Source organism: Argopecten irradians, chromosome 3 (assembly GCF_041381155.1).
Source record: "Argopecten irradians isolate NY chromosome 3, Ai_NY, whole genome shotgun sequence".
Lineage (NCBI taxonomy): Eukaryota > Metazoa > Mollusca > Bivalvia > Pectinida > Pectinidae > Argopecten > Argopecten irradians.
Window position 1 is genome coordinate 8007339 of NC_091136.1, and position 22483 is coordinate 8029821.

General features: G+C 32.3%; 1 protein-coding gene across 1 annotated transcript in view; it reads left to right on the top strand.

Annotated features, from left to right (window-relative positions):
- The window catches only part of LOC138317471 (uncharacterized), a gene marked incomplete at its 5' end in the record, with an annotated part of 47767 nt that extends 29071 nt beyond the window's left edge, over positions 1–18696 (top strand). The window contains 4 exon segments of the mRNA XM_069259154.1: positions 14924–15014; positions 15657–15692; positions 17098–17172; positions 17438–18696. Of these exon segments, the coding sequence (XP_069115255.1) occupies positions 14924–15014; positions 15657–15692; positions 17098–17172; positions 17438–17867 (632 nt within the window). The 3' untranslated portion in view covers positions 17868–18696.
- Positions 18697–22483: the final 3787 nt, after the last annotated feature.

The following is a 22483-nucleotide window of genomic DNA, read 5'->3' on the forward strand; positions in this document are numbered from 1 at the left end:
TAATTACGCAAACTTTTAGAAATATGCTCACCTTTTATATCTGGATAGAACACCAAGAAAAAAAATCAATTATTAAATCAATTTTTTTGCCCATTTGAATTCAAATCAAACTGAATTTCAATGTACTGAAATAGTTATATGTTCCTTCAAGTATTACAAAATGAAAATATACTCTCATAGTTTGGAATGAATGGAAAATTTTAAGAAGGGGGGGGAGTTCTTTATCGTTTTAAGCAACATTCAGGGTAATGCAAGTTATACTGATATTTGTATATAACATCTGCACACGGTGAATAATTATTGATTAATAAATTTCTTTATTCACCTTATACTCATGGGTTATTGCTAAATCAAACTTGAGGAGAAGGTTTGTGTAAAGTTTTCTTGCTTGACAATTCCTTGCTTGCCCACATTTTGCCTTGATGTTTTAATTAGAAGTACTGCTGCATGAGAATAGAATGTTTGGCTGCATACATACTGATAATGATGAAGTTGTGCAAATGGAGACAAAATAACCAATGCCTGTCTTAAAGGAAAAAATTCTGAAGACATCTGCCTTATGAGTCTATCACATTTCTGTTTCCCAGCTGATTGTGTCTTTAAAATCTTAGTACAGCTTTTAAAGTTTATCATTTGACAAGGCAATGTTGTTGCTAGTTCTAACTGAAGACATGTTCGATCACAATTCTCTTTGATGGTGTTTTATATATGTTGTTAACGGAGAGCTGAGAGAGAAAAAAAAACCCAGATGATCTATAAGAGAGAAAGACATACCTAAAACAGAGATAGATAGATGACTGAGAGGTATTAAGTTATAGATTTGCCATTCGCCTCTTTCAAAGAGAGAATGGGAAAAGCAATATAATGTAAATAGCTTTCCAGCTTGGATTACTGCGACTGTATAGAATTATAAGGCTTTGCCTCCATTTTTCCATTGTGATGAAGACATGTTGCTTCTTGCTATAAATGTTGTCTTGGTTTGTTTTCTGTTGTGTGTGGAGATCTGGACTGTTGGATATCTTGTTGACATCTTCTGGATTTAATATTGGCAGTATACAGTTGTATTTCATGTCTTCATGTCTGTGAATTTATCAAATATCTAGCATTAAAATATGTACAAGTTGAATGAATATTACCTTGACATCAGTTAGCCTGACCATTATGCTTTGCATTTATATTAACTTATCCACCCCTGAAATTTCATAATGGACTGGTCTTATTTTTAAAATCTTTGATTTAGAAGAGCCTAAGTGTCTTCAGAGGTGAATAAGTTAAGCCTTAGCTTAATGAACTGTATGCTAAGCTTCCAAGCTCAAGACTTATGGGAATATGTTAAGAATGATTAAGTCATTCAATATTCAAGAATAGTATTTAATAAATTTTGTCTGTAGAAACATGATTTGTTTATCTTAAAATAGGCAGAAGAACAATTCCAGCATTTAAAGAATAGCTCTTTTTCATCGATAATGGCATGCAAGTTTGCAACTTATTATAGCTACATATGCATAAAATATGGTTTGATGAATATTTTATGCCAATTTAGTCATAAGTGTTGTTAGCATTATCTTGACAAATCAATATGTAGTGATTATTTTCATGCTTTTTCAGGAAAACAGTAGCCATCCTGAAGATGATGGAAACCTTTTGTTAAGTGTTTCACGTATTATATTGCTTCTCCCATGTTATTACTAAGCTTTATTTTGTATTGTTCTATTGTTCATTCATGTTGGAAATTTGGTTTTGTTCTTAAATGTTTCAAAAGTTATATTATTTATGTTATGTTAATGTTCGAAAATTTTCTTCTTAACGTGAAACGTTAATTTTTGCAACTAAGTTAAGTGCCATGAAATTTGGAAGAAATTTCTTAAAAAAATTTTTTTTATTTTTTTTTTTTTTTATTAAAGATATTATGTAATATCATTAAATGGGGATTTTTTTTGGTGCTTATGGTGGTCATTCATATTGCAAACAGTTTGCTTTGTTCCTATTCCCTTGCAATTTAACCACGCCTTACATATGTATATTACCGGTACGCTTATCTTGCCCATTTTGTTAGCTATTAGAAGAACCCTTCATGTTGATACAAAGAATAAAGTGAAACTTTCATTTCTTTCCCATCAACCTCCAATGCCATGCTTTATACCCCGAATATCATATATATCATTCTTCCATAAATTTGACAAGCAATTTTAATGCCTTTTTCATACTTGTTCTATATTCTATTGTGAATATAATCATTTTGTATCAATTTCAATATTTTTTCAAGAAATTAACATATTGGATTAGAAAATAATCAGTCTTAAAGTTGGATTATTTGTGAAACTACATGTATAAACAAGTGATATCTTAAACTCTGGTCAAAAGCGGATAAAATAATTGATGATTCATTATGAATCATATGATACACAAGTAGATCCTTATAGTCTAGGCTTATCATAAACACAGCAATGTAAATGTTAAATGCACTTGCATGAATATGCTGCCTGCGCATCATGATATTGAATTGGAAAGAGAAACTTCAGTAAAATAGTTATAATTATCATAATGACGATGTTATTCAGAATCTGCAACTTTGAGTCTCTGTGATCCCGATGTGATGACAATCTAATAAATCAAATAGTTATCTTTTAATTTGCTCTCTTGAAAAGTGATAGTGCTTTTTGTTTTTTGTTGGTTTTTTTGTTGTTTTTTGGCAGAGAATAAAAAGTAATGGTACTTCAGTAGTGAATTCTGCTTAAGCAGACATAATGTTATTGATGGTCATAGTTCAGTGTTAGTTATAGAAAATTGTTCGGAATGGGACATGGTATAAGACAATTTATAAGGTTAGGTAGAGCTGTACTTAAGAATACATTTTGTGACTCCATGTCTTGTTGGTCCCCAAGAAAGGTTTCTGCATGTCTTGCTTGCATTATCACCTGCTGCTGTTAAGTTGTCAAGTGTGTATTTCCATCCACAGGCTATGTATACCCATTCTTTATTTGTTGAAATGAAGGTTAGATTTCTCCCACTTAAGGGTTAGAGTTTGTGGTTTTTACAGTGTAGTATATTAGTGTCCCTCATATCGCCATAGGAAAAAAAGAGTTTTTTTCTCTCATACCTTGGCTTTCTTTTGCAACTTCCTTTTACAATATTGGAAGGAAGAAAATTGTTTTTTTTACATGTATTACCTTCAAACTTATGGTTACCATACAACAATAAATGCAGGTTCAAGAATTGGGAATACATGTATTGTGTATGAACCCGGATGAACTACTGGTATTAGGGAAAAAAAGCTTTCGAAGTATATGTGGTAGTTGTCTTGCATCTTGTCTGCATGCTTAAGCTTTTTGTAAATGACATAGTTGTTAGCATGACATAGATGTTAGCCTGTATCCTGGACTTGGTATTTCCATTTCTTCTCATGCTTCTTTGTTCCAAGTTTTGTAAACCCTTATCTATGCAGTTTTTGAAACAAGTATCCAACTTTATCCCATTGTAAAAGTGTTGTGAATTGAATGCTGTCTGCTTGCCTGCTGGATGTCATTACCCATATATATACAATGTAATCAGTATTTTTTACACTAAATGAACATGATTGTATGTAAAATATAAATGTAAATATTAAAACATGAAACTGCATAATGTTGGGGAATGTGGAATTATGTGTAATGCTCCTTCATATAAACCAAGGTTTCCTTGTCATGGACTGCAATCTGTTTTATGGTCATGTATTGTCTGGTGCTGTGAGAGTTGAAAACCAAAGATGAATGTATCGATCCCTAAAGATAAGTAAACATGGTCATTGCTGAAGATAGATTGATTACTGTCTTTTTGGGAGGGGACAAGTTCACATTTTAGATATGAGACTCTATGGCTGCTGTTATTTTAAAGTTAGGTGATTAATTCCAAGACATCCAATAAAGATGCTTCACAGCAGACAGAGAATAAACAATACAAATCACTTGGAAAATAATTATGTAAATGTCTAATTAACACAAAAATACAATATAAAATAATTGGTTTTGCTTTTCTTGTATGCACAATCAATACCTCATAACATTGTTTTAGAATAAGAAACTCAAACTTTTTATTGATGGTAATGTAGTGTAAAGTTAATAATTTATTTCTACTGAAAAAACAACTGATTCGTCTGGTCCGAATTTTAAGTGATAAAAAGTATCATTTGTCGGTAGTGAAGAACCTTTCAATGAACTCACTCTTGAAAACAAGTAATTTGGGTAGTCTGTAGTAATGACTATGTCCATCAATCTGTCCTTCTCTCTGTTTGTCCATCCACAATTGGTTTCAGAAAAATCGATTGTCAGATTATTTTGAGAATGCATATAAGTAATGGCTGATTGTATGTAGTTGTGCGATAATTTGGATTTTCACAAGAAATCCATGATGTTGATGGATGGTCCAATTTAAATGAAAATTGGTGCACGGGGGTTTTTGGACACTGACTATAATGGTCATAAGTTTTGAAGAGATTTTGAATTCCACAATGGCTGCAGTGGCCCCTAAAGAGGCTAACACTTGAAAATTGTCCGATTTAGTACAAACTGGTATACAGAAGTGTTGAGGGCCTTCAGTGACATACTGCAGCTTATGGTCAACTTGGTAGGGATGGGGCCTTTTCTGACGGATGTCAATTTTCTTTTTCTTGTTACCAATATGTTCTGAAAGTAGTCTTGAGACTATATGTTTATTTTAATTCATAATGTCAGTTGAAATGGGTGAAGTAGATAATTTCACACACTCATAGTCGTATGACTTGTGTAAATACATAAATATGATGATAATGTTTTATTTAACAATCTAAGTGGTTCATTTGTTTTATCACCAAGATGTGCTATACACGATGATAATCAATAATTTTATCACATGACTTTTGACATAATATTATCCAGCTTAAATCAAATATTGATCACAAACTGATTGTGAACGATCGTTTTCAACATTTTGCAATTTTTATAATAGGTGAATATATACTTTATTCCTAGTCATATATGTTTTAGATTAAACAACAATAAGGTTTACCTAAACAGAATGAATTTCAATTTTCTTAACTGAGGATATTTATGTTTTAAAATATTCATTAATACTTGTTTCAATATATCATCCCCATCCAATAGTGTTTATTCCGTCTTTGCATATTACATACCTATCTCCCTTGTGGGTAGGTATCCATTGTGACGTCATTATTTTGTGAGCGTAATTCACGTCATGTTCTCTGAAAAGTATGACATTACGCTGTAATACACATGGCAGCACAATCAATACCCACCCGCAGTTGAAGATAACCGTGTAATATGCAAATTATACAGTGTAGTATGGTTCAGCTGTTGTAGAGTCAAGCTGTTGTACATTTCAGTAAGATAGCACTAACTGTGAGAAGTACTTATGTTACTACATCATAAATGCGTTTTACAATTGGGAAATCTCGATTTTATCATACCAGAATAATGCATGCTGATATTTCAGTAGTAAGCGCAAATAATATCATTGAATATTGTGTACATCTATTAATAAATGTATCATACTTGTATAGAACATTTTAGCTATTGTATGGTAGATATATTTATGTAATACGTAATGTTTTAACCAGATATTATATCAGAAATTTTAATGTTCAGTCTGATTCAGATTTCTTTCTAAGACGTTTTGCTTTTAATGAAAACATGAATTTTAGTTCATGAATTTTTTAGATGAATTCCAACTCTTGCCATTGGACCCTTTCTGTTATTTTTAAACTCTGATGCTGAAGAAAGAATGTATATTCGTTTTGATTTTTGTGTTGTAGTTGATAAACTTTTTTGTTTTTATTGGAAATTTTCATATTTTTCAACCTTTCTGTTAAATCTTAGCAATTTGATCTGGAATTTTTATTGTCAATATTTTTTTTCTCTTTAAATACGCCAGATAATATTATATTTCAAGTCAATGTATTTATGAGTTTTTGTAATACATAGATAAGTATTTCAATCATCACTCCCATGTGTATACTAACGCGAAAAAAGAATATTGATATAAATAGTGTGAAATTATCTTCACTAAAGTATATTTAGTGTGTTTAGAGTATTATAAAGGCTTATTAGTATCACTATCAGAGTTACTTTTACATACTAATCGATACGCATCACTTTATTAGATTCATTTAACAATTACGGTAAAACCTGTCTATAAAGACCGCCCATTATGGACTAAGAAGAAATAAGAGAAAATCTTTAAACACAGTTTAAATTGTGTTGAAATAGAATGTTTGGGTCCCTGAGAAAGTGGTATTAATACAGAGGTGGAATGTTTGGGTTCCTTAGAAAGTGCTCTTTATACACAGGTGGAATGTTTGGGTCCCTGAGAAAGTGGTATTTATACAGAGGTGGACACTAAGGCAGGTTTCATTGTAACTGAAATGTTGTCAATTATTTTTAGAGACAACATTTATTGAATTCAGACACAAAAGGATATTTGAAATAACCAGTCCTGTGAAATGCACTCGATATCAAGAAATTTCAAGTGAAATCCATAGTTTCAAATTATTCAAACTTGGGCTAATCTATAATGATTTAATTGGTTATGATATATGCTCATTTATGTGGTTCAAACATGTTAAATTTTCTTGTGCGTTATGGAATAATTATTTGTATGATATTTGTAAATAATGTTAAATCAAAACTTTAATACATCAAAATTGAAATGTTTCAACTCATGTTCTGATTAGTTGGGATGACTTAAAAAAAACTATTTGCAAGATATTAGAATTTGTTTTCCTAACATTTCGAATATTGAAGTTACAAGATAAATGTAAAAAGTAAGAAAAAGTTAGATAAATTATCAAAATTGTTCATCCCAATTAGTTTTGAGGTAGTATAGTTTGATAAATGTTGTGAGTACAATATATTTCATTTTAAAGGCTAATGGAAGGCCAGTTCATTTTTAAACAATGTGTTACCATCGTAAAAATTCAAATTAATTTGAAATGATGAATAACAATCAATACTTATTATTTATTTCATTATTTAAAAAAAATATTTATTATAATGTGTTGAAAAAGAACTTGAAATAAATGATAAATGCATTGGCCTTCCTTGATGTGAGAAGTTACATACCGTGTGAAATCAAATGTACGTGTATACCTAAAGTGCAAACAGAATTTTGGTATTTTGTCAACATATTCAAATTTTTAAACAAAACAAAGCATGGCTGACGTTCTTGATGATAATGCATATTTTAACAATAAGAGACAATTTGACAACAGATGAAAAGTTGACAAGTGTATATCTTTTGGATCATAAAATCTGCAAAGTATTGATAGCCTTGTCCAAGGCCCAGAAAAACATCTGAAAATTTTACAATAATGACATTGAAATGGAAAATGTAGGTTTGAGGTTTTCAATCATCATTATGTTATGAGTACACAATCAGTTTCATGAATAAATGTTTGCTTCAAAGTATTGTTTTGGTTTTTTTCTTAGTATGATATAGATCATTATTCTTGTGTGACGTTGGTATCCAATTGGCAGTTTTCCTGACATATTTTAACAGTTTTAAAGTTCACCAATAATCAGTGAACCAAGAGCATCCATAGATATGATGAAAACATTTTACAGTTGTCTTATGTACTTGACGCAAGAATGTGTAACCAATGAGAATAGGAAAAACATTGATAATTATAAATACTCATGAGGAAATATTCTTTAGGAATATGTCTTCGTTCGGAACAGCTTTAGGTGCTGAAATGTATGTAAATGGAAAATACTAATACATATATGTATCAAGTAAAAAGTATATATTTTTAATAGATACTACGTTTCAAAAGAGGCAAGAACTGGCAATATATTTGTTTATAGTATGTCAATTTCTACTCAATTTAGTACTGGTACTTATTTTGCTTCTGAGAAGCATTATAACACATGTAATTACTACTGTGCATTTTATGATTATGTTTCAGCACTTCGCTAATGTCTGAAAGAAGGAATATTCCTTTATATAAAAAACACAATTGATTCTAAAATGATGATATGTACTTCTGTTTGCATATATACCATTAACGTTACTGTTCATCTTCCATTTATTTGTGTGATTAATCTTGCAATTAATATCCCACTAATTTGACAACTATTCCACTTTTCTATTTAATATGACGATGATAATAGTGAAGACACTATCGATATACCTATTCCTAATGTTAAAGGTCATAAAGATAATTAATGGCAAACATATGCGTAAAGCACGAAAAACAATTGTCATTAAAATCTTTCATTCTTGAAAAAAATGATGTGAACATTTCTTTTGAATCAGGACATGATTATTTTCAAAGTAACAAAAACAATCTAGGCAAAAATAATGTTCATCACATTAATTTTACATTAACAGGGAACCCTTATTTGTATGATATTGTAAATAAATGTTAATTCAAAACTTTAATACATCAAAATTGAAATGTTTCAACTCATGTTTTGATTAGTTGGGATGACTTAAAAAAAACTATTTGCAAGATATTAGAATTTGTTTTCCTAACATTTCGAATATTGAAGTTACAAGATAAATGTAAAAAGTAAGAAAAAGTTAGATAAATTATCAAAATTGTTCATCCCAATTAGTTTTGAGGTAGTATAGTTTGATAAATGTTGTGAGTACAATATATTTCATTTTAAAGGCTAATGGAAGGCCAGTTCATTTTTAAACAATGTGTTACCATCGTAAAAATTCAAATTAATTTGAAATGATGAATAGCAATCAATACTTATTATTTATTTCATTATTTAAAAAAAAAATATTATAATGTGTTGAAAAAGAACTTGAAATAAATGATAAATGCATTGGCCTTCCTTGATGTGAGAAGTTACGTGCCGTGTGAAAGCAAATGTACGTGTATACCTAAAGTGCAAACAGAATTTTGGTATTTTTGTCAACATATTCAAATTTTTAAACAAAACAAAGCATGGCTAACGTTCTTGATGATAATGCATATTTTAACAATAAGAGACAATTTGACAACAGATGAAAAGTTGACAAGTGTATATATTTTGGATCATAAAATCTGCAAAGTATTGATAGCCTTGTCCAAGGCCCAGAAAAAACATCTGAAAATTTTACAATAATGACATTGAAATGGAAAATGTAGGTTTGAGGTTTTCATGTTTGCAATCATCATTATGTTATGAGTATACAATCAGTTTCATGAATAAATGTTTGCTTCAAAGTATTGTTTTGGTTTTTTTCTTAGTATGATATAGATCATTATTCTTGTGTGACGCTGGTATCCAATTGGCAGTTTTCCTGACATATTTTAACAGTTTTAAAGTTCACCAATAATCAGTGAACCAAGAGCATCCATAGATATGATGAAAACATTTTACAGTTGTCTTATGTACTTGACGCAAGAATGTGTAACCAATGAGAATAGGAAAAACATTTATAATTATGAATATTCATGAGGAAATATTCTTTAGGAATATGTCTTCGTTCGGAACAGCTTTAGGTGCTGAAATGTATGTAAATGGGAAATACTAATACACGTATGTATCAAGTAAAAAGTATATTTTTTAATAGATACTACGTTTCAAAAGAGGCAATAACTGACAATATATTTGTTTATACTATGTCAATTTCTACTCAATTTAGTACTGGTACTTATTTTGCTTCTGAGAAGCATTATAACACATGTAATTACTACTGTGCATTTTATGATAATGTTTCAGCACTTCGCTGATGTCTGAAAGAAGGAATATTCCTTGTTATGTTCATCTTCCATTTATTTGTGTGATTAATCTTGCAATTAATATCCCACTAATTTGACAACTATTCCACTTTTCTATTTAATATGACGATGATAATAATGAAGACACTATCGATATACCTGTTCCTAATATTAAAGGTCATAAAGATAATTAATGGCAAACATATGCGTAAAGCGCGAAATATAATTGTCATTAAAATCTTTCATTCTTGAAAAAAATGATGTGAACATTTCTTTTGAATCAGGACATGATTATTTTCAAAGTAACAAAAACAATCTAGGCAAAAATAATGTTCATCACATTAATTTTACATTAACAGGGAACCCAACAATTAATAACAATTAATACTAGAAAAATATGGAAATTAATGGTTATTATTAAAAATTCAAGGGTTTGCACAATTATCTAAGCAAAGTTTTATGGATAAATTTGACAACGTCTTGGAATTAATGATAATCTAATGGCATTTATTGAAGATTGATAATAAACCAACAAGAGCTATTGGCTTATATTGGATTTATAGGTTTGAATAAAAATTAATGGAAACCTAATGGCATTTTAATTGGATCTGCATACAGTAGGGAAAAGCAACGAAATATGAAAGGGATTACGTTGTATAAAGACCAAAACGGCATTCATTTGTTAAATATGGATCGCAAACAGTGAAAAGTGATTACTTTTGAAAAAAAGTCAAGTTAATTGTGGAAATGAGAAAGGTCACTACATCTCGTATTTGTTGCTTGCTTCGACTTTCTCATGGGGCCAATTGACCAGTTTTGTCCATCCAAGACCTTGTCAAGGCTCTGCTATTTCCATTAAGTGCTGCACTTGTTGGTGCAATCTCTGTGAGATAGGAACTGTTTATTCACTTCCGTAATCTTCTGCAGACAAATTAAGGTGAATTAGTTATAAAGCTTCATCTCTTGACAATAATCTCAACGTCATATAACAGATCCAAAGACAAATGAGGGAATCGCAAGCCATCACGTCAAACTACAAAAGAAATATGTGGTTATCGTTCAAAACATCACTGATGACTCAATAGCATCATTTCCCCTTTAATAGCTTTTGTCTTCAGATGTAAAAAAAAGAAATGGCGGAATCTTATTGCGCAAGGTCAAGCTTCAAACTAGAGTGATGAAAGCGAAGTTGTGTTTATCGTTATAAATATCTCTGATGACACCGCTGGCTTACTCATGAAAATGACGTCATGTCTCTATGATGATGTTGGTCTTGATATCATTATATCGCTCTTTTTCTTACTCCCTCATCACGCATCTTTGTTGTTTTCAGTTCAGAAAGGATATTTTATTCCCTTAAGTGTTTCTGCTTACATCCATCTAATTTGCATACATCCCACATTGCCGCCATCTTTACTTCTAAATCCTGATCATCATCTACTCTACTTTACAGGTCAACAACCCACCGATAAGGATGAAGGGGCACAAGAGCGATTCATCGACTTTAACACAGACTCAAATCGATAACAAAATAATATCTAAGAGAAATGACTAGGAAAGTTTTAAAAAATGTATTTTCACAAAACAATACATGTTCCCAAGAAAACTGACTCGGAAAGATGCAGATTACTTTGAATGATCAGGCTATCTGAAGTTTGTGTAAAAACTTTAAATGGACGTTGTCATGAACTTGCTTTTAGTGACTGGGATTTGAGCACGAAAGGATAGACACGTGTGTGACTCAATCGGGGCAATATTGTAACCTAAACCATGTCTAATCGTGTAACCTTGTATAAGTAAAAAATAATAAAAATGAAACGTGAGATTTGACTATAACCGTTGTTTAATGATTACTTCCAACTGTTCAGATTTTTTACCGTTTGTCTGGCATTTCCTTCAAACAAATAAGGCAAGGGCATTTGATACAGGATATGCGCAAGTATTCAATATGTGGGCATGATAAAGGATTTCTCTGTCTGGACACCTTGGTACATTATTGGTATTTTAGTGCATGAATCTTGCTTTTTTGTTTTATCCATAAATGATTGTGCAATCAGATCATTGGAGTTCAGTATATGCAGATAACATTCCATGATACGCATGATTTATATCAAAAGGATATACTGTGACAGATTGCTGACATAAAGGAGCTTGTGATGAAGGGTCATATGGTTCTTACCTTTTGAATGATTATTTCAACTTTTGCATGTTTAATTTTATCATCTCCATCAAACCCTATTTTCAAGGAACATATTAAACAGTAAACAACTCTTATAGCATCTACAAGAGGGAAACTATGTAAGCAACAGAAAGTCAACAAATAGAGAATAAATGGTCGGTGTCTGAAAATAGACGCTACTTGACTAACTATTTTTTGCTGTCCGAGCCATGTGATATTTCAAGACAATGACCATTTATATCTTTAATCCTGAAACATCTTCACAACGATAAATTATGTCAACAATAATATAGTCTTCAGATATTGCTTTGCCTGAGAAATTGTGTTGTACTACTATTATTCGTCACAACTGATGTTGATTTCTGCAATGATATTGAATTATAATTGTTGTGATGGGTATGGAAAATCACTTAAAGAGGGGAAAATGCTGGATCTTTTGAATTTCTAAAGGTCCAATGGGCTGAAAAATTAAGTTATGTAACGACATTGCTATAATTTATTATACTGGTAAATTACAAGGGACCTGAATTAAATCAACAAAATTCCAGAGACGAGCTTTGCTGTTTTCAAACAGCTCTTGTTATTCTTAAAGACTTTTTTATTATTACTATTTTAGTTTTTTTTTCGTTTTCTCCCAAGATTTAATTCGTGATATAGATTTCTGGAAGTCTACTTTACCTTTTTACCTGCATTAAAATCATTTTCGCGATGATTTGTATTTGTGGTTTCTTTTCATCCGCGAAATTCAATCGCACGAGAAATTAAGTACATCAATACGTGTCATATTTTAGCATACAGACGTGACCATTTACTGTAATTACTAACATATTAAATCCAGGTTTCTATTGAACGCCTCATTGTATTTTGAAGAGAATTTATTATTTCTCTTTGATACTAATTTTTGGTGTTTCGCTTTCTCTGACGTTTATCATTTTGTAATAATAATTCTGATACATTGCAATCTAATTTTGGAAGGCGCTTCTTTAATCTTTCTAATGTACCAATGTACACACTATTGATTCTCAGTTTCTTGTGTTCCACTTGGTAGTTTCTTCTTGGTACCTTCTTGTTTCTACTTTTGCTCACATGTCACAAGAACGTCTATATCAACGCACATGGTTTGACGTTCCTATACGTTTTTCTATGTCATCAATGGTTGTCCAATATATAATCAATGTCTAATACGCTTCATGCCGCTATCTAATAAGTTACCTATATTCAATCTAATGACTCAACAAACTGGACAGTCACTGGTAACGTATCATCATATTTGAACGGACATTTATATGTTGTATATAGGAAACCATAGCCATAACACTATTACCCAGAATGTTGCAATATTGAAAAAGCCATCATATTGTAAAAGGCAGCATGATATATCTTAATGTTATGCTCTTTGTATCATACTACGAGCATTGTTTTGTGATGATGGTCAAATAAAATGGAATGACATCAGTCCTTATTAATCAACCACGCCAAATTATATAACTCAATCCAACCAAATCACCTAGTAGATTATTTGTTAAGTAAGACAGTATGATATTTCTAGTATCGTTAGTTTCGTATGAAATTGTATAACAATTTGGTTATATGAAACACCTCAAATGTTTTGATCAGCTTAAATAAGCATGTCTGACAGGTAGAACTCTGTGGTGAAAATGTTTAGTTGCGATAGATAAATACAGGTATTGCTTATCTTAAAAAATGGTCTCTAACCGCCAATATAAAGGTATCAATTGACACTTCAATGGTTGCCAATTCCTTTAGCTGGTATCCCCATATTCTGAAGCTGTAGCCATTTTATACCTAACTATTGGTTTATTTATTTGGTGTTGGGTCATTTGTACTAAATTGTCAAATAAAAATGTTTTTCTTTGAAGAAAAAGAAATTGGTAGTGATTGTTCTGTTGGTATATGTTGTTTCAGTTTAATAGAAAGATATACATGTATCATTATTTGTTGGTTCCACGTATCACACGATATAATGAGATGACAGTTTATGTAGTGATATTTGTAACACAGGCATCCAATAATGTTATGTATGACGTTTCGATAATTAGAACGATATGTATACTGTCGGCTTCTCAGATTTTTCCAACCCGAGGAAAATGTTTAGAAATGTATTAAGAGGTATCAATTACATACACGAATAGATTCAGTTCCCCATCAGCAGCGATGGTAGTACATGTTTTTCGTCTTCCAGGGAATCATTTCATGATATAAAAGAATTAATGAGGTACCGGTTATTTCATATATAGTAGGATTAACAAACACATGTCTAGCTATAGCGGGAATGAAGCAATGTGGTCATTTAATAGAAAAAGTTCATCTACGTGGGGAAATGTATCTATGAAAATTGTTAAAGGTTTTTTGTATTACTTCAGAGTAAGATGAATTTGTGGTTTAGCTTCATTGATATTAAGTACATTTTTGATGAAACAGAAAATGCTTGTTCTGTCTGAGCATATGGCATTGCATCGATTATTATTTTCCTTTTTAGTTTTAAATGTTTTGTTCTTTTGTAATCTAGTTTTGATATGGTTTTGTTATGATATCAGTATATTTGTGTTTTGTGTTTCCATTAATTTGGAAAAAATGATAACTCAATCCTGTTTGAAGCGAGCATTTTTTGCATCAAATTTGTGTCCTCATTTCATAACGTACAATGACGTCGCCATTTGTAACACCGCATCTGATTGCCTGGTACAGCGGCGTACGCATGTCTTGGAGAAAGAGTCCATCTATCGATCAATTTCGCATTCCAAAGTATTAGATCCATTAAAAGGAATGGTATTGATAAACTTGATCACGTATATTTTAGTGCTATGTTGATCCGATTTAGTCGTCCGAATCATGTTTATGTCTTGTCCTCCGAATGATGTAGATTTGTATTGTTGGTGCTCTGGATGAAGTAAAGAATGTTTTCTCTTCCAAAGTATCTGGGTTTTTTTCTATCTTTCTATGTGTATGACTACCTCGTTTAAATTCTGTCCTTATCCTATTGATTTAATTTAATTTTTTTTTAATTTGGTATTTGTTATATTGCTATCTTTTACCAGCAAAATGCGACCAAAGGAACAGGCCAGATGGACAGGAAGATAACACCTTTAAAAAGAAGGAAACCCTTCCGCCAATTGAGGATAAGTCCACGTAAGTAGTATCGAAATGTCGATATGTTCTTAATACAAGTAGATATTGATATCTGGCATATGCACGAACAACAACCTAAAAGGGAACAATATTGTGACCCCTGTATGTTTTCACAGCAGATACACAGATTTATTAATTATTTACCACATAAAATCTTTTCAGGGACAATTCTCCTAGATCCCGCGGGTAAATATGATATTTTACGTTCAAACATATGTGGATGCTTTTTTTTCCTCTGTAATTTTAGTTTAATTGTAACTCGTCCTTAAATAATGTTAGCTGTAATTTGAACGTAAAACATTATTATAAACTAAAAATGCCAATCAGATAGTGGTATGGAGCAGAAACTTTGTGGTATGATGCTCAGAAAGCCTTGGCCAATCTTGATGCGATAACTAATCTGGAACTCGGTTGCTATGTCAGCATTTACCTGAAACCTTAAATGTATTTTGGTTGTTCATATTTCTTAACATCCTGAGTGAGATAAATAGTGTACAGCATGTTGTGCTTTGTATAGTCAGTTGCCATTAATCCTCTTAATGTTTGCTTGAATTGTGATTTTGTTTGCTTCAGCGTTGCTTTTTGCATTTTCAATTTGTTTAATAAATGCTTATGCTCTTTGCTTTGATTTAACTACCGCAGTCGCAAACGAAAGAAAAAGAGAAATAAACTCGTAGAGTAAGTATTAATAGTATCTAACTTGTCAGTGTTTTAACCTAACATGTGGTCAGCTATATGTGCCGTTATTTCCATATTAATGAAACAAGAAGAGTTTGTAATATGGTATTCAATACCAAAAGTAACCAATATTTTGAGAAATATTTACAATACATACCGGTAGGTTTTAAAATAATAGCTCTTAATTTTGACAGTACTGCCTATTGTCTACAGTGCAGTAAACAGACTACAAACGGCAAAAACCAGAAGAAGCCAAGTTGTGGTCTACCCTTTCTTTTCACATTTTATAGTGAAACTAGTATTTATAAAGTGACTTCATTTGATATGTTTCCAACTAAGAATAATAACAAAACTATTACCGTTAATAAATTATGAGTTGTTGCAAATGCTCATAAAGCATCATACATGTTTATCCGTGTTTTTGAATGATATTCATAAAATTCATCAAAATTATTTATTTGTAATACTAGTAGATTACTGTAAGACGAAATAGAATGTCGAAATTTTCGCCCAGTTACGACACACATAACTTTAACATTTAACATTAAAATCATGTAAAAACATTGAAGTGATTTATTCATTCAATCACCGAAATTTATTTTTAATATTTTCCCTTCTCTACAGACTAATTTTACTTCTTTACTAACACTATTTAAATGAAAAGATCAATTATGAACTGCTGGGATTAGTTAATGCCAGTATGTACGTTCCAGTCCTAATTTTGATTTTTAAAAGAATAAATTGAAGATTGATTAGAAATAACTGTCGAACTATCAGTCTTTTCACTGTTTTATATGTACACGCACTGCTTTAATCTTCAAGTGTTATAGCCTTGCAGTGTGCTGTCCCTTTTCATTGTTTTCTTATACGTAGTGTGTCTTGGCTGAATCGCTTATGTCATATTTGCCATTGGAATCACGCACCTCAATCATAGTAACCCCTAATATTCATAGACAAGTTTTGCACGCTCCATTCCTTACACTGCTAACCGATTAACTTTTAACTTTTTGAATCATGGTGTTTTGAAAAATAGAAACAAATAAGCGCCTGGGACTTTTATAACTTTAAAAAACCTGCTTAACCATGAGTTAATTGTCAGATCGAAAACTAACTTTCACTGTAAAACATCTTTGGCCAAGTTGACATCAACGATGCTATTATAAATATAAACATGGATTTTGAGAGAATATTCCATGAAGCAAATGCTTTTCACAGCATCTTTGACATTGTTTTGACTACATTGAACAACACCGATGTTTTAAGACATCATAAATACGGCCTTGGAAAATTGTATTTCTTCACTATCATACCAAGCTAGATGACAAAGTTTGATTTGAAAACACGTTTTTGTCGGAAGGAATCAGAGCTTTAGCTAGTAGCTTGTTTGATTTTATGTTTGCTTCAGAAGCCCAACTTCAGCAAGTAAGATTCAGACAAAGATTAACAAGATGAGCGGACAAGTGAGCGATTCAAATGAAAGGTGGTTATCCGTTTCATATTAACATATTATCTCAAAGTTCATGTTTAAATAAATAATTTGAAATGTATTGATAAAGCATTCTATGTGAATTCCGTTGAGATGATTAACCATGAATATAAAAAATAATGTCATTATTGTTATCTCGTGAAAGATATTATTCAAAACTTTACAAATTTCTTTTTGAATTGGTCAACATTTAAAATTTCATTGTATTCTCCTGTGAAGCAAGACAATGCTTTCTTACATAAACCTGATTATGTTGCAGTGATGGCGGCGAAACTGCCAGAAGTAAACTAGACAACGTTCCAGTTGGTAGAAAACTTCCACCACTACAACCAGGAGCAGAACAATCACAACCATCAGAAGACACAACCGGAGTCAAGAAGTTGAAAAAGAAGAAGAAAAAGAAGAACAAAGAGGAACAAAAAAATGACAAGGTAATGCTGGTAGAACATACCGGTAATGCATTTCATGATGTAGATATCAATTTACCACATCAAGTACCTGCCACAAGCCTTTATGGTCAGACACCAGAAGAGATGAAATTAGGAACGCAACCACCAGACACTGACAATGTTTCATTCCAAAATGTTATATCAAATCAAAAAGATTTAATTTGGATCGGGCAGCAGACAAAGCCTATATACGCCCTCGACAAACTGACAATGAGATGGGAGACTACACTGTTAATGTAGGTAACCGTCATGTAAGAAGGGCAGTTAATTCTAGACCAGAACAAACCGTATAGGCAGAATTCATTTCAAATAATGAATGGAAAGGAAACTGTGACGTTTGTGGAAATAATGCACATATTGGTAACACTTAAAAGGCAGTAAAACAGTTGATCCGAGGGGCACATGCATGGGTAACCAAGATATTGGAATAAACATAGTTCTTTAATACGCTCCAAGGTCCATAATGAACAAGAGGATGTGACGACTGGAATAATGATAGTGAGTCATACACAGTTACAGAAGATGCTGACTCGACAGACACAGATAGGCAGTCTGACAATGGGACTTACCACGACTGAATTGATTAAAATGGCATATGTCATCTTAAAGACGCGCATAAGGAAAAACAAAATTGAATCTTGTATTAAGAAACACATACTCAGTATATTGTATTTAGCAGTAGAAAATCAAATAATGGTAATACCATATTGTGTGAAAGCATCGCCGAATACTAAAGTATTTGTATAAGATTCGTTTGAAGATTATTCAAGGAGATGACCTGGTGCAGTGTCTGTCGACCGTCCATCAAAAAAAGAGTATACAATATGGATATTCAGAATGAAAAAAATCGTTAAATTATTGTCCTATGAAAGAAGATTTCAATTAACATATGTTTAGTTATTTTTTCATTTATTATATAAGATTTATGACAAAAATCGTTTCAATGAAAATTGAGGTCACATTCATAATCTTTCCAGACTTTTAGTATTTACAATTGTAGTTTCTAATTCTTTTTACCATGTTAATGTGTTATCCGTTTTCTTTCTCACAGGAGGACGACAATGAATAGGTAAAATGTGCATGTTCACTGTTTCTTTATCACGTCCTTAACCCCTTAGTTAGTCCATCACCACTAAGTTAGTCCCTCAACGCTAAGTTATTCCCTCGCCACTTAGTTAGTCCCTCGCCGTTTAGTTAGTCCCTCGCCACTTAGTTAGTCCCTCGCCACTTAGTTAGTCCCTCGACCCTCAGTTAGTCCCTTGCCCCTTAGCTTAGTCCCTCGCCGCTTAGTTAGTCCATCGCCGCTTAGTTAGTCCCTCGCCCCTTAGTTAGTCCCTCGCCACTTAGTTAGTCCCTTGCCACTTAGTTAGTTAGTCCCTCGCCACTTAGTTAGTCCCTCGCCGCTTAGTTAGTCCCTCGCCCCTTAGTTAGTCCCTCGCCACTTAGTTAGTCCCTCGCCACTTAGTTAGTCCCTCGCCACTTAGTTAGTCCCTCGCCACTTAGTTAGTCCCTCGCCACTTAGTTAGTCCCTCGCCACTTAGTTAGTCCCTCGCCCCTTAGTTAGTCCCTCGCCACTTTGTTCCTCGCCGCTTAGTCCCTCGCCACTTAGTTAGTCCCTCGCCACTTAGTTAGTCCCTCGCCCCTTGGTTAGTCCCTCGCCCCTTAGCTTAGTTTCCCGCCCCTTAGTTAGTCCCTCGCCATCTTGTTAATCCTTCGCCCCTTATAATTAGTTAGTCCCTCGCACTTAGTTACTCCCTCGCCACTTAGTCCCTCGATCCTTAGATAGTCCCTCCACTTTCGTTATCGTTTAAATACTTAACCATATGTGTTGTTTCTGCGTTGAAACCAATATGTTTTCTGCATCGTGACATACTTGAGTCGATTTCATCAGTTTGGCAATATCAGTTGTTTTTATCAATGAACCTTTTTTCATATCTTGATATATAATTATCATAATATATGAAAATTCACAGAATCGTCATACTTGTTGTAGAAGAATAAGTAACTACCATTACCCGACCGACCCTGTTCTTTACCCCCTACCTTTTTTTCGCTTTATACGGAAAAAAAGTAACGATTTCCATCTCAGACTCCGGTTCCGACCATTATGTTAGAGTGAAAGACACACGCACATAAAAATCCCGACCTACTGACCCTATTTTTTAGCCAATGTAACCCTAAACAGAACGATTCTTTTGTAGATTTCATTTCAATTTTAGTGTCAGAAATCCATAAGAAATATTGAAAACAGCCAAATTCTGAATATGACAAGAAAAAAATGTTTATTTGATAGGTTTAATGAACTCATGTATGCCATGCTATATATACCGCATAGTCTCTTATTTTTTCGAGTAAAATTTTCGCAATTTGATTTAAACATGAGAAAATTAAGTTTAAGTTTAAAATTTTCATATCAGACTGTAAGGATATATATGATTCAATCATATTATTTCACGGATCAAATTTCCGCGATCATAGCAATGACCCGCGAAATCATGAAAATATCATTCCCGCGAAAATAATATATACAGCATGTGCATCACATCACGTGACCAATTTTATGTACCAAAGTGCAATGATGATGCTAAATAGCTAGATATTGTAATAATTGATATTCAATAATAGCTAGTACATTTTTCATACCTCTATAGTCTACCTACTCGTAATGCATCATTGATTTCAATAGTATCCAGCACATTGACGCAATTTTTGAATTAGTCTAATTCAAGTCCAGATCTAATCCTAATATTAGTCTAGTATTACTCACTTTTATATAATAAGCTGATCATCTTGGAGAGATGAATATCTTTAATTCTAATTCAATTGTAACCCGCACTTTAAAACACCACAATGACATTAACCTTCCCCAAACCTTACTCATGATAATCTCACCTTCCCCAAAATTACTGTCACAATCCTAAATATATCACTGTAAAACTTATATGCCATTATTATTGTTTTCTTGTAAAATCTCACTTTTATGTATATGTCTTCACATAACTGTAAACCTAACGATCCTCAAGTGTACAACATAATATATTCTCACCATCTATAATGTTTTATGTGCTATGTAATGTATAAGAATGTATATGAACATTACTTTTTGAAACCGTACGCATGTATTGTCGGTGTGGTGGCTATGGTCATTTTATGTACTGAATGTGCGGTTTTATGTAGGCATAATGCTTATAACTGCAGCACCAAGCTAAAGAATTCATGACATCGGTAAACATGGTGTCCCGATCGATCTTATTACCTTGCGTGTGGCAGTCAAATTCCACACTAAATTCGCACAGGAACTTCATAAGAAAGGGAGAAGAAGGAATATCTGATAAGCTTTCTGTATTTTCATTGCAGAGATAAATTGCCACTTGAAACCATTGTAAAAAGTCTGTTGAAATGACTATTCCATTAGGAAATATAAGCAGGTTGATTCTTCTTACAAGACTCGTGTATTTATAGGTCTCTAAACCGGTTAAATTTCGTTATATTCATAGGTTCTTCTAATGGGACTATTGTATATATATGTACAGGGGTCTCTAAATCAGGGTAAATTTCGTTATATTCATAGGTTCTTCTAATGGGACTATTGTATATATATGTACAGGGGTCTCTAAATCAGGGTGAATTTCGTTATATTCATAGGTTCTTCTAATGGGACTATTGTATATATATGCATGGCTGTCCTTATATTGTTAATTTAATGGGACTATTGTATATATATGCATGGCTGTCCTTATATTGTTAATGGGTGATTGCAAGCTGTTCTGTGTTTTGCATGCCGTTGTATATGCCAAAATCTGCTGTAGAAATGCTAATATTACATGTACGCTTTATATTTTGTCAACAACTTTTACACTATTATATATTTGGATACTGCATCATTTCAGGACTTCTTTTTCTCTGTAAATATTTTGAATTAACGCAACTTAAAGTTTTCTTTGTATATACTTAAAGTTTTAATGTTTTCAGTATATCAATTCGTGTGGTACTATAATAACAGCCAATGCTGAATCAAGTTAAAATGACATGTCATTCATATGTATGTCAATGTTTATTCAATTTCAGCTTTATTTTCCCAAACAAGAGATGACACAGCTGCATGATTCGAAGTAGCGTGTATTTTTCAACAATACATTTGCCGACAGCATTCCTCGGATCACATCTACTTATTGTTGTAATGATATTGCCAATATCATCGTCAATATTGTCTGCCTTTCTCTATTGATATCTGATTTGTTGTGTATATGTAGTGACGTTCTGTACGGGTCGAGGTTTCCTATCAGTCCTTTCAAAAGTCTAAACTTGTCCTGATAATATAAACTGTATTTATTTTACATCAATTACGAAACAAGTTATACAAATCACTTTCGATGGCATGGACAAAAGCGTGCGACGTAAACCGTAGCGCTCGGAGAAAACCCACGTGATCGGGCAGGTGATCCATGGCAGTTTCACTTCCGTGCCGAGCATCGAACCCCGGCCGGCTTGGTGAAATGCAAGTGGCTTAACCACTACACCACCCGATCATTGTAAGGCTAACAATAGCCAATTAAGTGTTTGTGTTCTTGTAGTCTAAATTAATTAGTTTTATATTTATACTTTCATTAGGTTATGTCTTTTTTTCGTTTTACCATAAAATATGTATCTTGCATTATTTTCTATTTAACACGATTTACAATGTTTTTACATGATTGTTTAGAGAACGCTTTTTAATGTAAGTTTTTTTCGATCCGTCCATATTTTTGATGTTATGGCAGTACCGTGAGGTAATAGTGTTACAGAATAGAAAACATACTATACATACAATGAAACCAGCTATAAATACTTTAAATGAACAAAGGCTTGTTAGAATC